General features: G+C 42.8%; 1 protein-coding gene across 2 annotated transcripts in view; it reads right to left on the bottom strand.

Moving 5' to 3' along the window:
* Positions 1–24685, bottom strand: part of LOC126203219 (IQ motif and SEC7 domain-containing protein 2) — a 113851-nt gene extending 89166 nt beyond the window's left edge. For both annotated transcript variants that reach the window (XM_049937463.1, XM_049937464.1), the window contains exon 1: positions 22949–24685. In XM_049937463.1, coding sequence (XP_049793420.1) covers positions 22949–23434 — 486 coding nt within the window. In that variant the 5' untranslated portion in view covers positions 23435–24685. The remainder of the gene's footprint in view (positions 1–22948) is intronic.
* Between the last annotated feature and the right edge of the window lie 2346 nt (positions 24686–27031).

Raw genomic sequence — 27031 nt, 5'->3', positions numbered from 1 at the left:
GGAATATTTATTTCCTCTTCTTTTGTGAAGGCATTTCGGAATGTATTGTTACAGTTTTTTCTTCTTAGTGTAATTTCAAGCCACCACGTCCGACCTAACAGCGTGGTGATCTATTAATCCAAACGCTCACTTCAAAGTGCAAACATCCCTGACATTGGTTCCGTGCAACTTCCATCCAGATCGTCAGATTTGTCGGTCTCCATGTCAGTACTGGAGATTGTGCTTACTACGATGATGGGCGGTGGAAGAATGGCTGTCCCCGATGGTTCTTAGAGATCAGTCTTCGCCACCGACATCGGAAAAGTACGCCAATAGATCGGTGACGCTCGACCCGAAGTACGAATAGTCTGTGTTTCTTGGACATACGAGCGACCGTGAGACGAAGCCCTTGATCACTTAAATTACGCCCTTGGAACTATGGCGAGGACCCTCCAGCACGCTGTCTCACCTCTCACAAGTATTATTCTCAATTGTCTGTCTACTGCTGTAATCTTCATTCTTGCAGACTGTAACCATCCGGTCTCATATCCATTTGCAGCCCGCATGCTAGTCACTGCTGCTTTTTCCTGAGTGTAAGATTATTATATTAGTCTTCCGAGTAAGCAATGAAAAGAGTGAGTGCACTTCAGGCGCACTCGTAAATCGTGTGGATGAGTCTTCAGATGTGCAAGGGGCTTGGCTGGAACGGTACGAGTGTGCGCAACATTCCCGAGTTTTCGCAGAGCGCAGAATTGGCCGCCGTTCTGTGGTACAGTGGCGCGACGGCACGTTTGTTGTGTGGCGCAGTGTGTGTTACGCAAGTCACTGCCGGCGCCTCCCAAAACGTGCTGACGCAATAGGGACACCTGCTGTGACTGGGATCGGCTCGCAGCATCGCGTCACAGCCTCTTGCTCGAACCATGCATGTACCAGTGTATGCTGAAAGTCAGATGTTCATACTTTGGTACGTATGAGTTGTTTCTAGCTAATCGGTGCATTTTTGACCACTTTTTTTCAATGGGGACTGAGTAAGTATCGCTTATCGGGGAAACATATGACCGTGTACATACCATTAGTGCTTCGAGAACACGCAAAATAGCACACTGGACTCACCTGCCCCTATCGCGTAAAAGGAAGGATAATAGGAATTTACCGCTTTATCGATTACATGCTGTAAGTAGTTTTCTTTCATCTTCCTCCTACTATACACTTGTTGTATTACTCGGCTAATTCTTTTTTTCGTTTTTTTTTTTTTTCTAGCCTCTGACAACTGTAGGTAGCTGTTATGTCTGATCCGTGCTGCCACTCTGCTCTACCTATTCCGAAAACTAAACTGGGAGTGGCGCTTTACGTCAGCAAGACAAACACTGTTGATGATCAAACACTGGAGATTACCAATACTAAATTCAATGTCCACGGAAAATTATATGCAGAATCTTTAGTGAGTGCGTTGTTATACAGAAAATGTCAACGTTGTAAATGGTGATGAAAATAATATACTGAGCCCCTCATTCTCACTCATCGTCCACCAGGTTTCATATCTTACTATATTTTGCAACAATAATCCAACCGGCAGAAAGTCATGAATTCCGTTGAGTGGATAATGACTACTCACTAGAGATGTACCGAAGCTCGAGACGCTAAAACAAAACGAAAATAATTTCAAAATACGATGTGTCTCTTCTACTACCGATAAAGATAATTTATCTATAAAGCTCCGGACTTGGTTACAATAAATCTTTTGAAGGTTATTGAATGTAAGATTCGGAAGCACAAATCGCTGTAGAAAACAAATTCGTGTCGCAGACAATTATGATCAACAGCTTCTCAAGACCAAAGATTGTTTCGTAGCATTTATGTTAATACATGAGTTCTTCTGAAAACAGCTGTTGCTGTGTTTTCGTATGTTCTGGCTTACTCATTTTCGAAGGGCAAATGTGAGCTTTCAGTGAAACGATTCATGTATAGCTGATGGAACTAGGCACATTCCGCAAGGGCAACATGTGAACTTGCTGCACCTTTTAGGCATATCTGTTCCGTAGTAGTCTCATATTACTAGCCACAATGATCACGTTATCCAGATTTTTGCTACTGCCTGTTCTATTCCAATGTGTTTTAATCGTTTCACTGAAATTCGATGTCGAATAAAGGAAGACCGTACGATAAATCAGGAACTTCTTGTTTGTGAAATATAATTTATGAGCACTACATTTGCTGACATTGTATATACACTCCCGGAAATTGAAATAAGAACACCGTGAATTCATTGTCCCAGGAAGGGGAAACTTTATTGACACATTCCTCGGGTCAGATACATCACATGATCACACTGACAGAACCACAGGCACATAGACACAGGCAACAGAGCATGCACAATGTCGGCACTAGTACAGTGTATATCCACCTTTCGCAGCAATGCACGCTGCTATTCTCCCATGGAGACGATCGTAGAGATGCTGGATGTAGTCCTGTGGAACGGCTTGCCATGCCATTTCCACCTGGCGCCTCAGTTGGACCAGCGTTCGTGCTGGACGTGCAGACCGCGTGAGACGACGCTTCATCCAGTCCCAAACATGCTCAATGGGGGACAGATCCGGAGATCTTGCTGGCCAGGGTAGTTGACTTACACCTTCTAGAGCACGTTGGGTGGCACGGGATACATGCGGACGTGCATTGTCCTGTTGGAACAGCAAGTTCCCTTGCCGGTCTAGGAATGGTAGAACGATGGGTTCGATGACGGTTTGGATGTACCGTGCACTATTCAGTGTCCCCTCGACGATCACCAGTGGTGTACGGCCAGTGTAGGAGATCGCTCCCCACACCATGATGCCGGGTGTTGGCACTGTGTGCCTCGGTCGTATGCAGTCCTGATTGTGGCGCTCACCTGCACGGCGCCAAACACGCATACGACCATCATTGGCACCAAGGCAGAAGCGACTCTCATCGCTGAAGACGACACGTCTCCATTCGTCCCTCCATTCACGCCTGTCGCGACACCACTGGAGGCGGGCTGCACGATGTTGGGGCGTGAGCGGAAGACGGCCTAACGGTGTGCGGGACCGTAGCCCAGCTTCATGGAGGTTGCGAATGGTCCTCGCCGATACCCCAGGAGCAACAGTGTCCCTAATTTGCTGGGAAGTGGCGGTGCGGTCCCCTACGGCACTGCGTAGGATCCTACGGTCTTGGCGTGCATCCGTGCGTCGCTGCGGTCCGGTCCCAGGTCGACGGGCACGTGCACCTTCCGCCGACCACTGGCGACAACATCGATGTACTGTGGAGACCTCACGCCCCACGTGTTGAGCAATTCGGCGGTACGTCCACCCGGCCTCCCGCATGCCCACTATACGCCCTCGCTCAAAGTCCGTCAACTGCACATACGGTTCACGTCCACGCTGTCGCGGCATGCTACCAGTGTTAAAGACTGCGATGGAGCTCCGTATGCCACGGCAAACTGGCTGACACTGACGGCGGCGGTGCACAAATGCTGCGCAGCTAGCGCCATTCGACGGCCAACACCGCGGGTCCTGGTGTGCCCGCTGTGCCGTGCGTGTGATCATTGCTTGTACAGCCCTCTCGCAGTGTCCGGAGCAAGTATGGTGGGTCTGACACAGCGGTGTCAATGTGTTCTTTTTTCCATTTCCAGGAGTGTAGTTCCCCAGAAATGAGTTTTTTTTTTATCGAAATGATGTGGAACGATCCAGTTTACAATGTTCATATGTTAAGTGTAAACATTAATAAACACATAATTTTTTAGTCCCAGTCATTCAGCTGTACTTAAAACTAGGTTTTTTCCTAGCTTTTAAATAGAAATTCGACCATGCAGTAGAACTAGTTGTCCAAGACACTGAGCCACTGACAGCTGTAATAAGAGATAGCGACGGTTAATTTTTCCGCTTGTGTTGTAGGTGTGGACATCACTATTCTTCTCAAATTGCGATGAATTATTTACGACAGATTTCATTAGCGAGTATATCTATTCTGTTGGTGCAGTTAAAATGCCTCACTCTTTGAAGAGGTACCTGCTTCACCGCAGCTGAACAGCTCGTATTACTCCTACTGCTCGCTATTGAGCAGTCAGTACTTCATTTGTAAGTAATGAGTTATCCCAGAAAATTATTGTATAAGACATTATTGAATGGAAACATGCAAAATATATCAGGAGTTTTCGTTTGTTTCCAAAACAAACAGTTGCACTAAGACGACAGTAGCTGAATTTAATTATTCGAGAAGCTCACTAACACGCTTCTTCAAATTTTCACCAAAAGGCACATCTAAAAATTGGGAGCAATCTACCCTATTTACTGACTCTTGTTCGTGTGCTACGTCAATTGTAGGTATCACTCTAGTTGTCGCACAATACTAAATACAACGTTTCCTTAAAAAAAAAGATTAATAATTAATTAAGGGAGAGCCCATTTTCAGAGAACAACGTAATAATTCTTTGAAAGAAACATTAACAATCTCGTCTGTTTCTGTTTCTGTAATGGAATTTCTTACAGCAATAGTATTCGAAAAGTACCTATTCTGTTTGAATGTGGACACAAAATTGAACTCTGTGGACTCTGATTTTTCCCCAGCCACTAAAATTTTGTATCTTACCAATATTGTTTGAGCTGCTCAGCACAACGGTTTGCTTTCTTTTTGTTTAAGATGGCGCAAACGAATTGTGTGTAACACCATCAAATCCAGAAAAATTTAAGGTTTCCTGAGTTGTGACACGATCGACGCGACCAGGCGCTATTGAACGATCATAAAAAATGCTAACTGGCCATTTTTTATTATTTAAGGCAGCTTTCAAACACTCAGTGAACACAGGTACGTAGCTTTATGGATAAATGACCTGATGGTGGATAGAACAGATCCTTCTCCATATTTGAAAATGCTTTCTTTCGTATTTAGTTGTTCTAACTGGGAGGAATGTCTTTTTAGAGGCGCAAATTTCCCTCTGAATCACTGGCTGTGACAATGAAGCCTGCTTTAACTGAAACAAGCATTATGGTGACGATACTAAAGTATAAGTCAAATGGGTTTTTAACAGGAAAGGTGATCCACGTCATACGCCGACGACGGAATTTCCACGAGCATAGACATTAATGAGTATTTATGGTCTGAGACATGCCGTAATACAATTAACGCTAGAACTTGCCTACTGTTGGTACTTGAACTGGACGTAATTGTTCTAGTCGCGATATTTTCGAGCTCCACGTTATTTACTAATACCATTTCTCCGATGCCAATGTCTTCATACGATATGTTACGGAGGTATATAGAATAATGTGAAAAAGTGAAAAAATTGTGAGATTTGCTATCATTCTTAGATCAACGAGGGGAAATTACTTTTCATATCCTTTTTGTTGATTTGAGTCAGGTCGTAATGCAGTTAAAGACGTTTTAGTTAGCAAACATTTAAATGCTCTGATGCTACAATGAAGGACGACACCACCTGGGCCCCTTTCGTATGTTTATTCGGGTCACCGGTTTAACCGTAGTGACAAGTCATCTTCGGATACAAACCTAACTACCGTGAATTTCAATTCGACGTCAGGCCGAAACATAACAAAGTAATCCAGACGGTGTGTCTCTCTCTTCAACATTCTACATAAATTCATGGTTTTTAGAAACATTCTCTCTTCATTTACAGTATGCAGCGAAGAAATCTTCAGAACTAACATACGATTTAAAAGGTAAAAATGTCACCACCCGAAATCTGTTTTACAAACCACGATGGTTTTTATGGATGCTCGTCTTGGAAGGCATATGATCTTGCAGTTCCTGTACTGCACACATTATTTTTTAACCGGTGACAAACATTCGCTGCTAAATATTCTCTGCTACAGAGTAGAAATTCATCTCTATGTGTAAAGTGACACTCGTACAACCATTACACTTCTAAAAATGTCATCAGATTATCTAAAAGCAGTAGATGTCAACTAACAGTGGTTGGAAGCAATTACACAACTGTATCTGTGCTTTAACGTCGTGCTTATACTCGCGATAAAGGTTTGAGGTTAGTCACACCCAAGCAGATGAGCTGCCTTTGAATTCATGCTGACGGCACTTTTCACGGTCTGCTCTCTTGTTTACGTCACATCCGGTTCCATTCACCCCACGTAACCTACACAGCTTCACGTCACTGACCTTATGATCCGTAGTCTGTGATGAGAAATCACTTTATACAATAAGCTACATTAATGAAGACTAACGAACATCCCTATGCCCCCACCCCGTCACCCCCTCCACCAAATTCTAATTTAGAATGCGTCGCTAAATGCCCTTCAATGTTGTGTATGGTGTTGAAGATAAACCACTGGCAGACGGTACACGACGTTCAGGCCCCCCCCCCCTCCCCCCCCCCCCCCGACAAACGTAATTCGAATATTCCATAACGCCCACATCAGTTTAAGCAAACAATATCTTACTTCACGGAATGAAGTAGAGTTATTATTGATTTGTAAACTTAATGTGTTTATAACACAACTTTTTTGTTACAGGACAACCTCTCAACTCCGTATTAGTCTGGCGACTTCAACGCAGGGGTAGCACACGAACTCTCAAGCACTATGGCTCGAAAATGCCAGACTATGAAGGAACATGCATATTTGTGGTTGCGATTTAACTTCTTCAGCTAGAAGGAGATTCGTGTAAAATGATGCGACTAGTACAGGGTGAAAATTATTGAACTATGTGAGAAAAATGTAAATTAATTACAAACTACGGCGTACACACACTTTATTCAGCAAGTAAATGTCACTACAGACATTAAGAGTTAGATTATGATAAGTTCGATATATATGTATCGTTTGGACCCCGCGACTTCGATAGGCAATCATTCTTGGAAATTACCCATTTTGTTATTACCTTAATGGTATAGTATTGTAATAATAAGAATTACTAGCGAATACTATTCTGTCTTGAAGGCAAAGATATTATGTTAACGTGTGAACATAAGACCTTTGGTTTCGGGCCCGTGTCTTAACATAGCGTGAGCACAAACTGCAGACTGCAGCGTGGCCAGATCCGTGACTGCAGTGGCCGGCCGACCGCCATTTCTGCCTGGCCGCTGTGCCGCTGCCTTTCTCTTGCCCTTGCTGAGCCGCAGACACCAGTGCGCATGCGCCGTGCATTGCGTCAGGAGTGGCGTTTTCGTGGAGCGTGCTGGGAGCGCCGCCGCTTTCGTCATTTATCTCCGCACGACCACTCGATCTTTCTCTTCTCGCGGCCCAAGAAACACGCCACTCGTCCCCGCCGTATTTGTCTGCGTTCGTCGCTCATTAGGATGGTTACCACAGTGAGGGGGCAATAATCACCGATCACTGTTCTCGCTTTAGGTTTTACCTGTCCAGGAGTGTGATCGAACGTGGTAAGAGCACAGACAGGCCGGTCATATAAACATGTTGATAATCGAAATGTCCTCAGATTATTATTTTTTTTTTTTCAGGCTGATATCAATGAATCGTGCCGGTTGTAGAATCTTATTACAAGCAACAGCTCACGAACTATTCCACGCCTATGTCTACATCTACACTGACTACGCCACTTCAGAGTGTGACGCAGAGGGCGCTTGTCGTCAGGTACCATGTGCTTCGGATCTTGCGAAGTGCTTTGGTTAACATGAAAGCAGTTTGGTAGTAGGCGCTTTTATCCAAGATTCATGCTGCTGAAAATGTTTTTCGTGTGTAGCAAAGCACTCCGCTGGATCTTAGGCACCTTTCACCCAAGATGGTAAACGGCCGAAATCGATAGTGAAGATGAAACATTTCTTAACAGCAGCTGATGTTTTTCATATTCGTTATAAGTACAAGGGCGCGCTGAAAAGTAATGCGTCCGAATTTTTTATGCGCAAACTCTGAAAGATATATACATATGACAAACATTATTAACATTCCACGTCCTTATTATTTATGCCTACATACTTCCAGCCTTCTGCCTGTAGGGGGCTTCTAATTGCAGTTGATAACACGGCAGTGTTTAACGTAACTATGTCTGCGCATGAGAAACAGAGTGCTGTCAGGAAGTTTCGGATTCCAAGAGTTCGTCAACACCTCGAGCGCTCTCTCCTTCTGTATGACAATACCAGACGACTCGAGATCCCTGAGAGATCTGCAACAATCCGACGCTTGGGATAAACTGTCATCGGTCATCCTCCATACAGTCTCGATTTGGGCCCATCCGATTTTCATCATCTCACAGAACTTAAACAACATGCCCGACGACGTCACTTTGATAGTGATGACACTGAGGCTCCGTCAAACGAAGTCAAACATTTCACAGTGACGATATCAACAAACTGGTCTCTTTTTGGGAGAAATGTGTTCGTCGTCAGGGTGACTACGTTGGGAAATAACTGTGTAGACACGAAGAATAAAGATTATTAACAGTCTATTTAGTTTTATTTAAAAAGCGTTAAGAGTTTTCACGCAAAAAATTATTTTTCAGCTCGTTCCCGCATTAACACGTGTAGTATTATTTCGGTGTAAATGAGGTGCTGTAATGAAACTTAGCGTAACTAGCTGGTCGCTGTGGCCGAGCGGTTCTAGGCGCTTCAGTCCGGAACCGCGCTGCTGCTACGGTCGCAGGTTCGAATCCTGCCTCGGGAATGGATGTGTGTGCTGTCCTTAGGTTTAAGTAGTTCTAAGGTTAAGGGACTGATGACCTCAGATGTTAAGTCCCATAGTGCTCGGAGCTATTTGAACCATTTGACATAACTGATACGCGAGGTTAATTTTGCTCGCGCTTAGTTGTTAGCGTACTGAATTCAGTTGTGGATCGTTTAAGATTTTTTACCAAGAGTGTCGGGGACTCGGAAATGTCGCCGTATAATGCCTTTGCGAACGAATTCGTTGTTCTTAATGTGTGAAATAGGACAGCAGCGTAAATGTTGAGTTGAGAATATGAGAACGTTCACTTCGAAGTGTGAAAGACGGAAGTTTTTGAGTAAAAGACAGTAATGAATGGTGCGGCGATTATATGGAATATGTATACAACAATGAGGACACTTTTGTTCCTGTTTCTTCAAATAATATGTAACTTTTTAAGCGGGAATCTCTACAAGGGCAAACATAAACTGGTCAGCTGGACTTCTGAAAAGTGCATTCAACAGGGGTTAGCACGTTTGCATATGTTTCAACATGCCTGTAGAAAACCTGATCAGCAAACTTTTGTCGTCCTATGAATTACTATATTGAAAAAGACCATTGTGATGAAAAAAAAAACACTGTGATGGTGAGACAACTCTATCAGGAGTAGAGGAGAGGACGGAGATGGAAAGACGGTTCGTAAAGATATCTGAAACGCTTCGGCAACATGCCGGGTTCGATTCCCGGCGGGGTCAGGGATTTTCACCTGCCTTTAGATGATTGGGTGTTTGTGATGTCCTCATCATTTCATCCTCATTCATAAAAGTGGCAATATTGGACTGAGCAACAGTTGGGAATTTGTACAGGTGTTGATAACCGCGCAGTTGAGAGCCCCACAAACCAAACATCATCATCATCATCGATAACATGTTTACCATCTTGGCACCCTTACTAACAAAGGAAGAAAAAAAATGCCTGGAAGTGAAACACACTTACCTCCCCACAGAACATGGGGATAACTGGATAACACTGGGTGTTCTGAAGAAAATTTTATAAACACATTCTTACAGCTTTATATTTTATTTGCACTTCGTGCCGCATTCCTGAGTGTGGGTAAAGAAGCCTCGGGTCTAGGACCATACAGGACTTTCCTAGACTCCTCATCACTTCCAGAGAGAGACCTCGGAAGAGGTCTTAGACAAAGCTTTTGAATGTTTATGCTGAGAAACTAACAGACAAAGCACTAGAAGAAAGTAGTAGCAGAAGGAGGCATAAAGATAACTGTGCAGATAGCCGAGCGCGTTAAAGCATCCGCTTCCGGGACATAAGGATCGAATGCGCCTGCAGACTGACGTTAGTAGACGTCCATCGGTTTTCCACATCTACCTCAGTAAATACAGGTCTGCTTCTGCTGTCCCGCCACAAAGACACGAAGTGCTAACATTCTGTAACTGATTCGAACACGAAGGTAGGAAGGGAAAAATAAGAAAGTATGCAGATGATTATGTAATGTTGGCTGAATCACAGCAAGAGCGACAATTTATAATACAGAGAATCGTAAATGTGAGAAAACAAATGGTTCAAATGGCTCTAAGCACTATGGGACTCAACATCTCAGGTCATCAGTCCCCTAGAACTTACAACTACTTAAACCTAACTAACCTAAGGACTTAACACACATCCATGCCCGAGGCAGGATTCGAACCTGCGACCGTAGCGGTCGCGCGAGTCCAGACTGAAGCGTCTAGAACCGTTCGGCCACAACGGCCGGCTGTGAGAAAATAGTTATGGATGACAATAAATGCAAACATGAGAATCAGCAGACTCGAAGGTTTCACCGAAAAAAGCGCTGAAAGGGAGCACCTTAGAACAGGTTAAGCTTACTCAGAAATTTCTGTGTGACACTGATAGCAATCTCCGTGGAGGAGATAATTAGAGTATCTATGGGTAAAAGAGATTTTGTTAAAGTGAATCGTGTGTTGACAGCAAAAAAGGTTCGTACAGAATTAAGAAAGAGATTTGCTTCTTTTTCTGGAGTGTGTTACTATGTGGTAGAGGATCATGAACAGTCACAATGAAAAACGAACAATATTTGAATAGCATTTAAATCTGATTGTGGAGAAAAATGCTAAAAGTGTAACGAAGTGACGGAATAAAGACTTAAGAATAGGAGAGAAAAGAAATTTAATGGAAATGATAAAAATGAGGAAAACATTTTGATGGAGAGAATTACTCCAAGGAAATTGCCTGTAACAGTTCTATTGAAGGAAAGATTGCAACGAAAAGAGAGAGGGAGAGAGAGAGAGAGAGAGAGAGAGAGAGAGAGAATCGAATGCAGGATGATTAAAAAAAGAACAAAGCAATAGATTGAAGAACAAGCACAGGTCAAAGTGATGCGGACGTCGAGTCATACCTGTCGTAAGACAGATGTATCAAAGGGGAAGAAAAGGAGACGTAACCCCCTTCTACAGGGTGGACCAAATAAAAGTAGCACAGAGAACAGAGTTCCAGGGGACAAAGAAACTCAGCAGAGGAAAGGAAATATGGTACTAACCTGACTATGGCAGATGTTGAACGTAACCACCACCCATCTCTTGTCACTTTTGGGCCCTGGTCAGCAAGCTGCTGAAGGCAGATCGTAGCTGAACCACTGGAATTGCTGTAGTCTCATCCGACATGTTGCGCTGCAGTTCCAGAAGACTGTGAGGGTTGTTGCGACACACCTTAGACTTGAGGGCTCCTCACATAAAGTAATTACACTGTGACAGATCGGGTGACATATGTGGCCAGCTACATCCGCGACCAGATCGACCTCTGTTAACAACTCTGTCAGTTGTATTATGTAAATGTGCTCCAAGGTTGGGCCGTCTGTATGCACAGTTGCTCCAACCTGTTTGAAGTAACTATAGATCTTTTCCTCCTCCGCTAATGTTGCCACATATTCACGTCCAATCGTATCCACTCGCCCGGACCTCTTTTATTTGCCCCACCCTATACATCACAGGCCACAATAGTAGCAGATGAACAAGAAAAGACGGAGCGATCGCTTTACAGAACTTTACAAAGCTCTCCTTTAGTGTCCCTTCTCCTTATCTGCAGGGAACTTGCCATTCCTCTGATTTGATAAGTTGATCCAGTAAGCAAAACCGTCGAAGTGTTGAGTAACCTGAAATTTGCACCACAAGACTACGGTGAAATAGCCACGTACAGCGCGAAAACTTGTAGTGCTGCAAGAGACGTTGTTTGCTCGGCAGCAGTACTCGGTGCTATTTGCACGTGACGGGCGTGACTCGCATCTCAATAGGAATGCAGCCTCTACTGGAGGCTCCTGTTGGGCACAGTGAACAGGGCATTATGAGAGCAGCACCGCAAACCGAGACTTCTTACAGAGGTCAGCACACGGCCGGTACAGTGCTCTGCTCATTGACACGCACTGTTCCTAAAGTAATACCCCTCATCACAGGTTTGAGTGTTTCCATAGTATCTTGACATCACAGGCAAAAATCCGGATTCGATTTGCAGAGCAATACTCGATTTGTCATTTAATCAAGGCCAGCTCTTGTTAATGAAGGCAGTAAATCGCTAAATGAGCCTGTGATATTGTGGGCTTTTGAAAGTAAAGGACTAAATATCGATTAATATAGTTTCATTTATTACCGTGTTTCGGCTACTGCTATAATTAGGTAAAAGAAGTAGGATACTTAAAACACAGCTGCAGTAAAACCTATGCCTAAACGAGAGATAGCCTTTATTGAAACTAACAATGAACTACGTTTTATGAGTTCTAAGTTTTGACCTGATGATTCCGGTACCTGAAATATCGTAATACTTGAAAACATATATAATAAGCGATCTAGAGGGCTTTATTCTCACTGCCACTCTCGTCAGTAGAACGGAACATATTCTATGATATAATACAGAGCTTTTTACTACTCTTCCATACTGATTCGTGTCCTGCTTTTAATCCTCTGTCGCCGGCCGCGGTGGTCTAGCGGTTCTAGGCGCTCAGTCCGGAACCGCGCGACTGCTACGGTCGCAGGTTCGAATCCTGCCTCGGGCATGGATGTGTGTGATGTCCTTAGGTTAGTTAGGTTTAAGTAGTTCTAAGTTCTAGGGGACTGATGACCACAGATGTTAAGTCCCGTAGTGCTCAGAGCTATTTGAACCATTTTTTAATCCTCTGCTTCTATACCCACGCCTTCATGAACGCCATGTTTCTAATATGCCGCTACTGCAGTCTACACCTCACTAAATAAAATGTGTCAAGAGTATAATTGCAGATAGTTCTATTGGTGTCTGAGTACGGTGTGCTGTACAACATTACAACCATATTTACGTCATTTGCAGACTAATGATTCAAACGGCTCTGAGCATTATGGGACTTAACATGTGAGGCCATCAGTCCCCTATAACTTACAACTACTTGAACCTAACTAGCCTATGGACATCACACACATCCATGCCCGAGACAGGATTCGAACCTGCGAGCGTAGCGGTCACGCGGTTCCAGACTGAAGCGCCTAGGACCGCTCGGCCACACCGGCCGGCTTGCAGACTAATAATTACAGCTATTACAAGTGGTACGTTTTTAGATTGGGTAGTACCTCCAAGTAAATGTGACAAGAGCTAGCCATTAATGTTTATTCTTCCCTGGGCGGTAAGACAGGTGTTAAAGCATGGATGCGTCGACTCAAAATGGATAGTCTTTACTGACAAACTTACTCCACTTAGTGCTGCAATTACGAACGTGTAGGAAACATCATTTCGCAAAGTTTATGATGTGTTTTTCGGAACACTGTTCGAAGCAATGAAAAAACAACCAACTCGCCGATGTAAATATTAAGGTACCACATGTAAAAATATCTCCACTTAAACCCGTTACAGCGTGTGTATTTCCTCTGTGACGGAGATAGCTAACGTCTCGCTCTGCGGTGGCATTACAACCACCTGCAAAGAATTTGTATTTTGAAGTGTAGGAACTCTCATCCGCAAAAAGTGTTCCTTCAAAGAAGACGTATTAGAAAAAACCACAATGTCAGTAATGAAACACTGGTAGACTGACGATTTGTAATGAATGAGCAATCCGGAATGGCAAACCAGGACAGCTGTGAAACGCACACCGGCTTCAGAGACATCCAACGTCAGTCCCAGATGCCACGAAGTATAGTCCACTCGCGAAGCAGATACATTAACAAAAAAAAAACCTTCGTTCGACCCTTACTTGATTATTTCTCGACAACATACAAAGAGGAGCAGTGTGTTTAGCCACTAGTAGCATCAGCTAGAGCGCTACGCAGATGCTCAGTGAACTGCAGTGGCAGTACGTTGCTAGAGAGGCCTTGTGCATAACTGGTTTGTTCGCTGTTACAGTTCCGAGAGCGTACGTTCATAGAAGAAGAAACTGAAATATTTCTTGCTCTTATGTATAATTCGCAAAATAACCATGAAAGGTTTATCTTCCCGTGCATCATGCACGTCGGAAACAGGAACGGAAAGCGTGGGCGGAGGGAGGGTGGGGCTGGGGGAGGTGACGAGGGGGGAAATGATAGTGGTACATGAAGTATCCTCCGCCGCACACCCTAAGTGCCTTGCGGGATATATATGTAGTTATGTAGATCAGTCTTGAAAGATATTCTCTATGCTGTAAGTAGAATTAACAACCGCACAACACCTACTCTGCGAATGATTTTATTTGCGAAGAAAACATCAGTAAGAAAACAGCTTCTCGCCTATCCTGAACGTGAAAGAGATTTTTACTGGAGCGTCATTGCGTTCTGTGTATCTCTATCTCTTTCTGTACCTGCACAGTTTCTACGCATGTTCCTACAATCCAATAAAACGTGCATTCGTAATCGCAAATAGCCCTGTTTTTGTTGTTTTCAATTTCGTTTGACTAATTTCAGTGACTACGCTGCCCGGTAATTGCATTATCAGAGACAGCTTTAGGGAATCTGCGGCCGCAATGTAACTAGATCCCAGATGGTAACATTAATGTACTTAATGTACAACCTCTCAGTTCTAGCAGTCGCAAAAAAAAAAGAGAAGAGGAAGAAGAAGAAGAAGAAGAAGAGAAGAGATATATTCTACATTAGGCTTTACTGCTTTTTGCTAAAAGCAGAGCTGACTATCACTCTTATTGTTAATTTTTCAATGAGTGGATGTTACATTCATCAGTCAGTAAAATCCAAGCGAAAATCTACGCTTTGTCGGCGAAATCAAGCATTGAGAGGACTTACAACAGTGAGACAGTCTGGAAGAGATGCAGCCATATTGTGGTTATCATGGAACTTAAGAGATGTGAAGTGTTTTCCACTAATATCAAATACTTACATACAGTTTGCCCATTACTGGAGACAAATTATTCTACAAAATATCCTTAACTTGCATCTGATAAAACGTGGATATAAATCTTTTTTGTGAAGTGGTATACTATCTTGTTCCACGCCCGTGTTGTGTATATCGTTATTAGTATTTTATAACGAATGACTATCTTAACTTCCCTTGTCTTCAAGCGAAAATTACAATTATTTTTGATATCATGAATAAACTAATGTGTACTAGTGACAAGAATAAAAGAAAAAAAAAGAAAATAGTAGGATTAGTCGAAAGTAGTAAACCAGAAAAGTGGCCCCCTGTAAACTAATTTCGAGCCAATCTACTTACATATTGGGCTAAGAATGAGAGTACTCTCAGAAATTAGCTTCAAAACTACTTTAGAATATAACGATAAAATGTCTGATATTTCCACAACTGTTTCGATTTTGAGACATTGAATATCATTGAGTAAGAGAATCATGGTGCTATAGGAATCGACAGAAATTTATCCCGCAGGCGTGGCGGGACAAGACTCTAAAATTGTAATTTTAGATATAAATGAGTTACTCAGCTTCGAAACGTATCACGTACGAAATCACAAAAAAATTCTTATTATGTCGCAGAGAATACTGTAACTGAAGATTGCACATGTGGGCAAGTGCCCCCTCTTATACCACCTTCTCCCTTGCATACGCTTGTAAGCACCACAATACTGTTTAACTGTTACCGTCGTAAAAGTGTTGTTTATTGTTTACGAAATCAACTCTCGAACTCATTTCTCCAGAACGTTACCTGTGAGGACGTTTAAAAGAGCAAATATACGCAAACGGCACAGAGATGCTTAATCAGCGTATCACAGAAGTCTGTGATAGTATTTGACATTATTTGAGAGTCGTTTACACCATACGATGGTTCATCATGTGGCAACTAAATGCATAAATAGAAGCAGTAGAAGAGTGTTTTCGACATTTGATACCAGTTTAGGACAGTTTATCAAGTCACAATAAAGCACCAATTTCTATGAGCCAAGAATATTGTAAAGGGCGGTAAATTTGTTACCATTTCAAGGTTTGGTTTCAAAGCTCTGGTGTATTACATTTAGAGGTGGGAAAAATTACGTTACAGAAAGTAATTCCTGCAATAGTTTGTCTGGTCAGTAGCTTTATATGGAAGTGAAATGTAAACTATGAGCTTTACAACGAATAGTAATTTTGAAATGCGGAGGAACAAAGGCATGCTGCGATTAGGTGGATGTACAAGAGAGCCAATGTAGATATACTGATTAGTAGGAATGAGAATCTAGTTTTACGGTACTTCTTATTAACTGAAGGGATATGTCAATAGGACACATTCACAAGAATCCAGGAACAGTTAATTTAATAATGAATGGAAACGTGTCGGGGAGTGTGCGAGTGGAGGGGGTGGGGGGAATGTTAGGTTTCAGTTTTAGAGGGAGCTGCAAGCTTGCCAGTAACATTTACTTTCAAATGACTGGAGGTTTCAGTAGCTGATAGGGATGATGAGACTTACACAGAACAGAATAGTGAGCTTCAGCAAACCAGACTTCGGACTGAAGACAACAGTATTGGTTCCTAGTGAACAATTTATCAGGATGTAATAGGTAACAACACCAGCTCAACAATTGTGAACACTGACTATCTTTTAGTGGACTATGTTGCAACATCGACCTTTGGCTATTTTCTGGCGGAACACCGAAAATACCATGATTTATCGCGTTTCGGAATTTAAAAACATTAACTACGTGAACATGGCATCACACAATGCATCTCCAATAGTCACTGAATACAATATTTTTAGCACCCTTGCCGTAAATAACAGCAAACTAACGAACATTTTTAGGGCGTGATATCAACTGACGCTGTTAACGGAACATATCAAACGTTATATTTTATGTTGCAAAAAGTGATATAGATTTTTTGGTTTTTAGAAAATCTTACATTAATTATTGTGCCAAAATTTTATTGGTCGTTAACGTTGTTTATATTTCTAATGTTGTGACTGGTTTCGGTTCCGTCGGACCATCTGTTCAGACAAGAAAAATAAAATAACGAAGCACCACATAACCCAAGACACAAAAAGCTGCTATTACACAATACGTAAAATCAACAGTACCAGGGCGTACCCGAACATGTCGGCTACAACTCTGTCCTGTATTGGCCGGCCGGAGTGGCCGAGCGGTTCTAGGCGCTACAGTCTGGAACCGCGCGACCGCTACGGTCGCAGGTTCGAATCCTGCCTCGGGCATGGATGTGTGTGATGTCCTTAGGTTAGTTAGGTTTAAGTAGTTCTAAGTTCTAGGGGACTGATGACCTCAGCAGTTAAGTCCCATAGTGCTCAGAGCCATTTGAACCTTTTTGTCCTGTATTGCTATATGCAACGGGCCCGGTCCGCCAGGTCATATGGACCGAGTTTACGTAATATGCATGCTATGAATTGCTGTTTTACGATGTCGCATACATGTTGCTGACAGTACGCCTAAGTATCTCTACATTTGGTTTTAGATATGCTGTAACAGCAGTGTTGTCGATTTTAGGTCACATAAACGTCAGTTGTTTTTTTTCATTTTTATGATCTCCACAGATAAACTGGGTAAATCATTAGGAATATATGTTACTTGTAAGCAGAACAAAATTTATTATTTTATGAGCCTGTTTTGACATATTGTTAAGCACGAAATTTTCGCGACGTTGCACGTCAGAATGGTCAGTTAAAGGCAATGATTTTATGTCTTTTAAACAACTATGACAGGTCGTTTCCCTTTCTACAGCGTTCCTTCAATAATAAAACAGAAACTAGCCGACATACAAGATTTCTAGGTGTGCTGCCACGCCATATTGTAAAATGTCACTGAATGAAATCGGTATTTTGGATACTGTTGTCGTGCATTCCTCTTAGCCTACTTGTGTACTTGACGTCGATGGCCAATCAACAGACATAGAGAAATGGCACCGCAACCGCGACGTCAGTTTTTTTTAAAGGCTGCTGTTACACAATGTAACTCCGGATCATACCCAGAAAATGTCGTCTACGCGTTTGTTTGACCTGGTAACATCAGACTTTTGCTTTTAACCAGACACCCTTAGTGATTCAACAGTACATATTGGACATTACAACAGTTATATATATGGGACAGTCAAGTGATAAAGAGACAGATGGAAAAAAGCAAGCAAACTGTTTGTTTTTGAACAGTAATAACTATAGCCGTTAAATACATTTATCCCACTGTGAGACAAGACGTTCCCTACGGAACCATGATTTTATTTAGGGTGCACCTCTTTTACCGAAGGTAATCGACGGCCACAAATGTGTTTCTTCAGGGCTTCAAAAATATGGAAACCGCATGGGAAAGACCTGTCTCTTTTCGTTTGGCTGCCTTTTAATTAATGATAATAATATTAACACACAGGATGTCCCAGGAGGAATTACCAATATTCATTGATATGATAGGAACGGTCATTCGAAGCGAAACTCTGCTACATATGTTCTCTAAAACGCCATTTCTTAAAAGAGCTATGATCACTTCTTCATCTTCGATTACAAACTTCTTCTACTGCAAGCTCTTCCCATATTTTCGGAGGAGGTAGTACGTACCAAAACAAGAAAAAATAGTAAACATGGGCTATTAAATACATACCTTAAGAGGTATGAGCACTTGCTCAGTTGAAGAGACGTGTTCCACAGTAACGAAGATGAACAAGTAGTCATTAGCTATTAATTTACGCATTTTGGAACCCATATTTACTAGATATTTTTGCGTCGAATAATTGTTCCTTTCATATCCCTGAATGCTAAGCATTCCTCGCGGGACATTTTGTATAGTAATGAATATATGAAATTTAAGAAACGTCACTCTTAATACCGTTTTGTCAAGCAACCTCGCTAGTAGTTTCTCGTCGAATGTGAGTAATGATACCTAACAGAAATGCGTCGTAATAGTACAGAAAGAATCACAGTATAGAAAAGTATACTGCGAGAAATAATAAGGTAAGGTTACTGATGAGGTGCAAGTACGAATAGATAAGATGCAGGTTACAGGGTGGATTATTCCACAGTTGAATGACTGAAACTGAGTAGGAGATGAGCAAAATTTAGTGCTGTGCAAATGTACCCGATCTGGTATTGCAGTCATGGAGTAATAACAGACATTTTATGTGTGAGCAGGAGAATTATTGAGGACACCAGTGATTAAAAAACGGATAAAGAAAATAGAGTATGTGAAAATCACATCTCCTAACCAGTCGCATCAGCCTAACTCAGCACTGGAAGGACTGATGTTATGAAACAAGGGAATGTTGCATATTTATCTTAGGCAAGCATTTACTGCTACGTTGTGTGTAGTCTTTAGTATTTCTACCATGTTCAGCCACATAACAGTCGTCAGGTTATCGTAGGTTTAAAGACTAGACTAATTTTGCTTTCATTTCAGGTGGAAGAACTTTTTTCTTAATTTTTGGAACGCATGAATGCTTGAAAGAGATTTTCTGCATGCTGCAACAATTTGTTCTTGTCAATCTAAATGCTCGTCGAAGACTATGCTGATAGGTGTGTTGGACAACATAGGGTGGCACTTAAATACTGCTGGATGTCATCAGCATATAAGTGGTAGTTACAATAATGAAACACATATGAAATATCGTTGTCATACAGCGAGAGAAGCACTTGACCAAGGACTGAACACTGAGATCTTTGGAGAGCACATGTTCTGATAATTAGTTGCTTACATGTTCTATAGATCATTTGAACGATTCTTTTATCGAAATGATGTGGCACCAGCCAGTTACAGGACATATACACTTGGTTGGTGTTAACATTAATGCATTTTAGTGCTACTCATGCAACTCCACTTAAAAACTTTTTTTTTTTTTTTAACAGGCTACCAAATTTTAAGTAGATATTCGTCGATCAATACAAGGATCTGTCCAGGGGAAATTATTTCAGTTTAGATTTAAGACCTGTTTTGCTATTTGCCAGCATTTTATCGTATAGGGCATTTTTGTTGCTGCATATTGAACTTCTTTGTCAGCCAATGTCAGCTTCTTCCATCTAGTATTGTACTTGTGGACATCGTTGTTGATCTCAAATTGTAGTATAATATTCATAACGAATTTCATTAGTGAATATATGTATTGAGATGGCGCAGTTGAAATGCCTAACTCATTAGAGATACCTACATGACGACCACAGATGGAGGCCACATTTTATGCTTACTGCTTTGTGCGGTCAACACTTTCTTTCTATGTGATGAGTTGCTGAAAAAATCATTAACAACCACTTCTGTTGCTTTCTCTCTAAAGGAATATACTACAACAATAGTATCGTCTGCAGAAAGTACCAGTTATGCTTGTTGAACGTCAAGTGTTAGGTGATTCACAAATATAAGAAATAGCGATGGACCCTAAATTGAACGCTGTGGGACTCCATTTCTCATTTCTCCCAAGTCACTAAAATTTCTACCTTTGAATTATTCAGGACCGGTTTTTTGCATTCTGTTTGTTTAATAGAATTTAGACCAGTTGTGTGTAAATCCATCAATCACATATAACAAGATTTTGAGGTAACTGACAAACCACAGTGTTGCCCTATTTGAATGATTCACGCCGAAATCAACAGTATTTAACGCCTTGCTGAAACCAAGCTGTGTTAAAATGGTCGCCTCACGCCTGTGGCACCACTAATGTCGTCACTTACTTTGATTGATACTCTTGCTTGCTTAGACAGGAGTGACGCGCAATCTACTGAGAGTAATCCAATAAATGTACCAAGACTCCAAAATCGTCGTTGTCAGGAAGGAGACAGTTAAAAGTAACAACAGACTTAGGCCTACAAGGACGCACTTTTGTCTCTGATACATTTTAATATCTATGTTGATATGTTGAGACAGTGACTAAAATAAATAGAATCTGACACTCCTATACCTTGTACATATGTTTGACCTTCCATTTAACATTCAACAAGCAGAATTAGTAATTTTTGCAGATGGTTCTAGTGTTATAACAAATCTTACTGTACAGAAAGCAACGGAAGAGATTGTTAATGACGTTTTTCAGAGAATTATTGATTTACCGACAACGAACTCTCCTTTAATTTTGATGAACATGCGTAAGCGTAACTAACGAAATTATTTACTGACAACACTCTTTGCTGTTTACCAATTTCTTACAGTTGACTGCACGGACTTCCTTCAAAAAACCATTTATGAATTAAATGTCACTGTCAAGAGCTATAACTTAACAATCTCGACCCAAAAACCCAAAATGATGGCTTTTAAACGTGAAGACCCGCTCCCAAGCAAAGTTGTTATATACCATCAGGAAATAGAGACAATCATAGAATTCAACTTCTTGGGATACACCATTTGTTTCGCAAACGAAAAAGACATGTCAAAAAACATTGAAAGCTTCAGTTACATTAATCGGAGCAGATGCACTTGGATGTAGAGCTGAAGAAGGAAACGATAATGAAGTTCTACTGTACAATGGGAACATCATCAATACTTTATGACAGTATAACAAGGACGATATCAACCTCAAATGAACGAAAAGAACAACAATCAGAAGAAAATTAGGACACAAAAGCATACATGAACTGGTCAAGGAGTATAAAAATAAAATGAGAGATCATGTCACAACAGAGAATCGATATTGAATTCCTAAAGTAGAATTTAACTATAGACCAACTGGAAAAAATCAATGGTTAGACCAAGAAAGAAGTCGGAAGATTAAATAGTAAGTAGCCAACACAACAGAGGCGCTAAACATGAGGAATTAACAGGTAAGTACCTAAGACATGGGAAGGCAGAAGATTGTGTACGTCTGCAGGCTTTCGTAGCGGTTGTCATTATCATCATCTACGTAAGGGGTTCGGCGTACTGGTCCGTTCCGTCAGGTCACGCTCAAGATCTTTTGGTTTACATTGTTTTGTGATTTTAGTGATTTTCGCATCGGGCATATTACATATGTTCTCTTTCCATATTAAGTGATACTATTTTAATGTGGTAGTTATGTTTTGCATATTCTGCTCATCTCGAATGAAGTCATTTCTCTTTTTATCCATTAAAATATATCCATCCAATATCTAAGGAAGTTCATTTCACGTGCTTCTCTTTTCACCTCTATTTTTAAGGGTCCAGCTCTCGCACCGATAGTGGAGTGCAGATATCGTCAGATCCTTATACAGCTCAGTAGAGTATCTCTGTGGACTTACTTTCCCAACATTCTGCAAACAGTTCCACGGAAATAGCTGAATATGTCTAACTTATTTTGTATTTCATTTTTTGCCCACATGCATCCTAAACACTTAAGTGTATAACTTGTTTTATGATTTGTTTATCAATTTCCGTTTAACTCGCATGCACTGGTGTCCCAAAAATGCCACTAATTTTTTCTTCGCAATGGAAAGCTTTAGGTTGTATTCCCTGGCTATGTTCCTTAAATTAAAAACAGCTTCTTGTACGTTATTTTCATTCTGACTAACAATTACTTGGTCGTCAGCAAAAAGCAGCGTACTCAGATTCAAATTGATAACACTCATTGTCTGTACCAAAGTTTTGGGTACGTCGTCGATATGTATACTACAAAGAAGGAGTGGAAAGGGGGACCATTGTCTTAATTCCTTGATTTATTTCAGCCACATCATGTCTGCTGCCCGATGTTTTTATTTGTACACAACCCCTGTACAGCTCTTGTCACTGAAAGTAACATCTTCTCGGTTCTTACAACGCATCACGTTTCTCTTCCATTTCTTCTGAATGATCGACGTTTCAGCCTCTCTGCTAGGATCTCCTTTAGGTTCCGGTATTCACAGTCAGCTAACCGTGAAGACCGCGAAAAATATCCCAGCAGAGGGGTCGGAACGTCGATCATCTAGCAGAAATTAGAGGGGAACACGTTGCGGCGTAACAATGTAGATTTCACCTACACGAAGAAGATGGTTCTTGCTTACGTCAGGAACTAATCGTTACTGAGCAAACGTTTATGTGAAAATAGTTGTTTTGACGAGAGGAAACTTCCCCTATATTTGTTTAACGTATTGTGGTAACTGCTGACACCAGTACTGACCTTGATGCCCGTGGTACGGCGCAATATGGCGGCGAAGAGTGGCGGGTGGCTGGGGTTGGGGGTGCGCGCGAAGGGCGAGTCGAGCGGCAGGAAGCGCGGGCTGGGCCCGCCCCCGGAGCTGCTGCTGCTCGACAGCAGGGTGCCGCCGCCCCCGCCGCCCCCCAGCGCCGCCCCCGCGCGCTCGGGCACCAGCACGTAGCGCACGGCGGCGCAGTAGTGCAGCGAGTCGATGGGGAAGAAGCGAGTCACCTTCTTGTGGTTCTCGTCGACGTTCTCGAGCAGCAGGCCGTTGCTCCAGACGCTGAGCCACGAGTCGATCCCGCGCGCGCCCAGCGCCCCCTGCTCGGGGTAGAGCTCCCGCAGCGGCTCCTGGATGCCTTGCAGGCCATCCTTGGTCACGTGCGGCACGGCCGAGCCCAGGTACAGCACGCGGCACCGGCAGATCGGCGTCGACTCCGGGTCGTCCCCGCCCCTCGAGTTGGCCATCTCTGTTGCTTCTGCTCGTCGGTCACTTGTCACTCGATACGCATCGGCCTCGGCGACACAGATCAACTATTCTGTCGTAACGTACAGCGAGACACTACGCAAAGCCACAAAGGCTGATTCTTGGTTAGCTATCCGGTTAATAAATCTGCTTGTTGTAACTATTCTTTGAACAACCAGAGCTGCAGGCCCACTTCGAAAAAATTTCGAGTAAATTTTCCAACGGATCTGCCGCTATCCCTCCGTTGCGTTCCCAATATTCCAACGTCGCTCTTGTCTCGAATCCAATTACAGAACCAACTGAAATAAGTCAAACACTATACACAATATAACTAATTCAAGTTTTCAAACGTCAACACACACAGTCTGTACGTCTCTATTGAGAATCTGGCTGTACAGTGAGGTAAATTATAGTTCCTGCGGCTGTTGTGGTATGATGCCCAGCGACCTTCGAAGCCTGTTGCTCTTTCTTCTCATATGACGTCAGCAAAGATGGTACTTGACCTTGACCCCACTCTTGGACTACTGTATAGCCGAATAAATCTACACTTATTGATCAATAATTCTGGAGTTTATACGAATGCTGGACTTAAAAACAGTAAAATAAAATAACACTCCCGATTTTGGCACTGTAGTTATGTCGAAAACGCACACCGTTCACTTCCACGTCACAAGTTCAGTTGATGGTAACTTCAACTCGCAGTATCCAGTTCTGCTTTCTTGCTTCCTGCTGACTTCCGTGTGTCGTTTTTGTAGAACTCACGAAATATTTATCTGTTTGTTTCACACGCGTAAGGCACGGTACCACAGCGACGGCAAAATGATTGCTCAAAATGGCTGTCGGCAACGATTGTGGCACTTTCCTCGTCGATTACTTGTTCGCGTCGACTTTGGCAGAGGTACTAGCTCTTCTTTGGACGGCGTATGGCACACGGAGAGTTTTAATCCAGAGCCGGGAAGTACAGATCGAGGGGAAGAGAATCGCGGAGCGTCGTGAACGAGTGTCTGTGTCCAGTGCGGACCGCGGCCTAACGGAACCCGAGCGCGCAGCACCTCCGGACAGCTGGCTCCCGGCGTTGCGGCCAGCGTCGCGCCACGTTCATCGTCGCCGTGTCCACGTCTTCAGCTGTAGGCCGACACCCGCGACGGGCTGCGTGTGTGACGTGTCTGTCTGTGTGTGTGTGTGCTTGCGAGAGGCTGGCCAGCGCCCCGCTGCCTGGAGAAAAGTGCCGCGACCACCTCTCCGTCACGAGCCTAACCACGGACTGCGGCCGGCCGCTACCTGGGGCCTCCACCTGCCGGCGCGGACCCACTGCGCATGCGCGACCGGCCCGCACTGTACAGTCGGCGCCAAGTTTCTGCCCACATCTTGCGGGAATTATACATCTCACATCACCGTTCAGTTTTTGAAGACCACGTTCGATATTTATTGACTAGTTTGTCCACCCTTCAACATAATGAAGTGACCTTCACACCATCAATAACGCTGTCAAAATTCGCCAACTTTGATTCCATTCGGAATCTATACTTTTTTCATCACTGGTCATATTATTTTATTTATGTGAAATCTGAGAGGTAATATTATTTAAAAAAACTCGTATTTCCATGATGTTTCAGTGAATTTCATGTCATTTGACTTCTTACTATTGTAATGTAATTTAATTATCGGGGCAAACATATTTATAATTATCGACAAATAAATGAAAAAAAGGATAGAGTTTTCCTCCAAAATGTGTGCCTGCCGGGATGCGCCGTTTGAGCCGCCATCTCCCGGATCGCGCGGCCCCTCCCGCCAGAGGTTCGAGTCTTTCCTCGGGCATGGGTGTTTTTGTTGTTCTTAGCATAAATTAGTTTAAGTTACCTTAAGTAGTGCGTAAGTATAGGGAGCGATGACCTTAGCAGTTTGGTCCCTTACGAATTCTACATCTACATCTACATGATTACTCTGCAATTCACATTTAAGTGTTTGGCAGAGGGTTCATCGAACCACTATCATACTATCTCTCTACCATTCCACTCCCGAAGAGCGCGCGGGAAAAACGAACACCTAAACCTTTCTGTTCGAGCTCTGATTTCTCTTACTTTATTTTGATGATCATTCCTACCTATGTAGGTTGGGCTCAACAAAATATTTTCGCATTCGGAAGAGAAAGTTGGTGACTGAAATTTCGTAAATAGATCTCGCCGCGACGAAAACCGTCTTTGCTTTAATGACTTCCATCCCAACGCGTGTATCATATCTGCCACACTCTCTCCTCTATTACGTGATAATACAAAACGAGCTGCCCTTTTTTGCACCCTTCCGATGTCCTCCGTCAATCCCACCTGGTAAGGATCCCACATCGCGCAGCAATATTCTAACAGAGAACGAACGAGTGTAGTGTAAGCTGTCTCTTTAGTGGACTTGTTGCATCTTCTAAGTGTCCTGCCAATGAAACGCAACCTTTGGCTCGCCTTCCCCACAATATTATCTATGTGGTCTTTCCAACTGAAGTTGTTCGTAATTTTAACACCCAGGTACTTAGTTGAATTGACAGCATTGAGAATTGTACTATTTATCGAATAACCGAATTCCAACGGATTTCTTTTGGAACTCATGTGGATCACCTCACACGTTTCGTTATTTAGCGTCAACTGCCACCTGCCACACCAAATGGTTCAAATGGCTCTGAGCACTATGGGACTCAACTGCTGTGGTCATTAGTCCCCTAGAACTTAGAACTAGTTAAACCTAACTAACCTAAGGACATCACACACATCCATGCCCGAGGCAGGATTCGAACCTGCGACCGTAGCGGTCTCGCGGTTCCAGACTGCAGCGCCAGAACCGCGCGGCCACTTCGGCCGGCCTGCCACACCATACAGCAATCTTTTCTAAATCGCTTCGCAACTGATACTGGTCTTCGGATGACCTTAGTAGACGGTAAATTACAGCATCATCTGCGAACAACCTAAGAGAACTGCTCAGATTGTCACTCAGGTCATTTATACAGATCAGGAACAGCAGAGGTCCCAGGACGCTTCCCTGGGGAACACCTGATATCACTTCAATTTTACTCGATGATTTGCCGTCTATTACTACGAACTGCGACCTTCCTGACAGGAAATCACGAATCCAGTCGCACAACTGAGACGATACCCCACAGGCCCGCAGCTTGATTAGAAGTCGCTTGTGAGGAACGGTGTCAAAAGCTTTCCGGAAATCTAGAAATACGGAATCAACTTGAGGTCCCCTGTCGATAGCGACCATTACTTCGTGCGAATAAAGAGCTAGCTGCGTTGCACAAGAACGATGTTTTCTGAAACCATGCTGATTACGTATCAATAGATCGTTCCCTTCGAGGTGATTCATAATGTTTGAATACAGTATATGCTCCAAAACCCTACTGCAAAGCGACGTCAATGATATAGGTCTGTAGTTCGATGGATTACTCCTACTACCCTTCTTAAACACTGGTGCGACCTGCGCAATTTTCCAATCTGTAGGTACAGATCTATCGGTGAGCGAGCGGTTGTATATGATTGCTAAGTAGGGAGCTACTGTATCAGCGTAATCTGAAAGGAACCTAATAGGTATACAATCTGGACCTGAAGACTTGC

This window comes from Schistocerca nitens, chromosome 9, assembly GCF_023898315.1.
Source record: "Schistocerca nitens isolate TAMUIC-IGC-003100 chromosome 9, iqSchNite1.1, whole genome shotgun sequence".
In the NCBI taxonomy this organism is placed as follows: Eukaryota; Metazoa; Arthropoda; class Insecta; order Orthoptera; family Acrididae; genus Schistocerca; species Schistocerca nitens.
The sequence above is the reverse complement of the archived record's forward strand: the minus strand, read 5'-3'. Positions and strand labels throughout refer to the sequence as shown.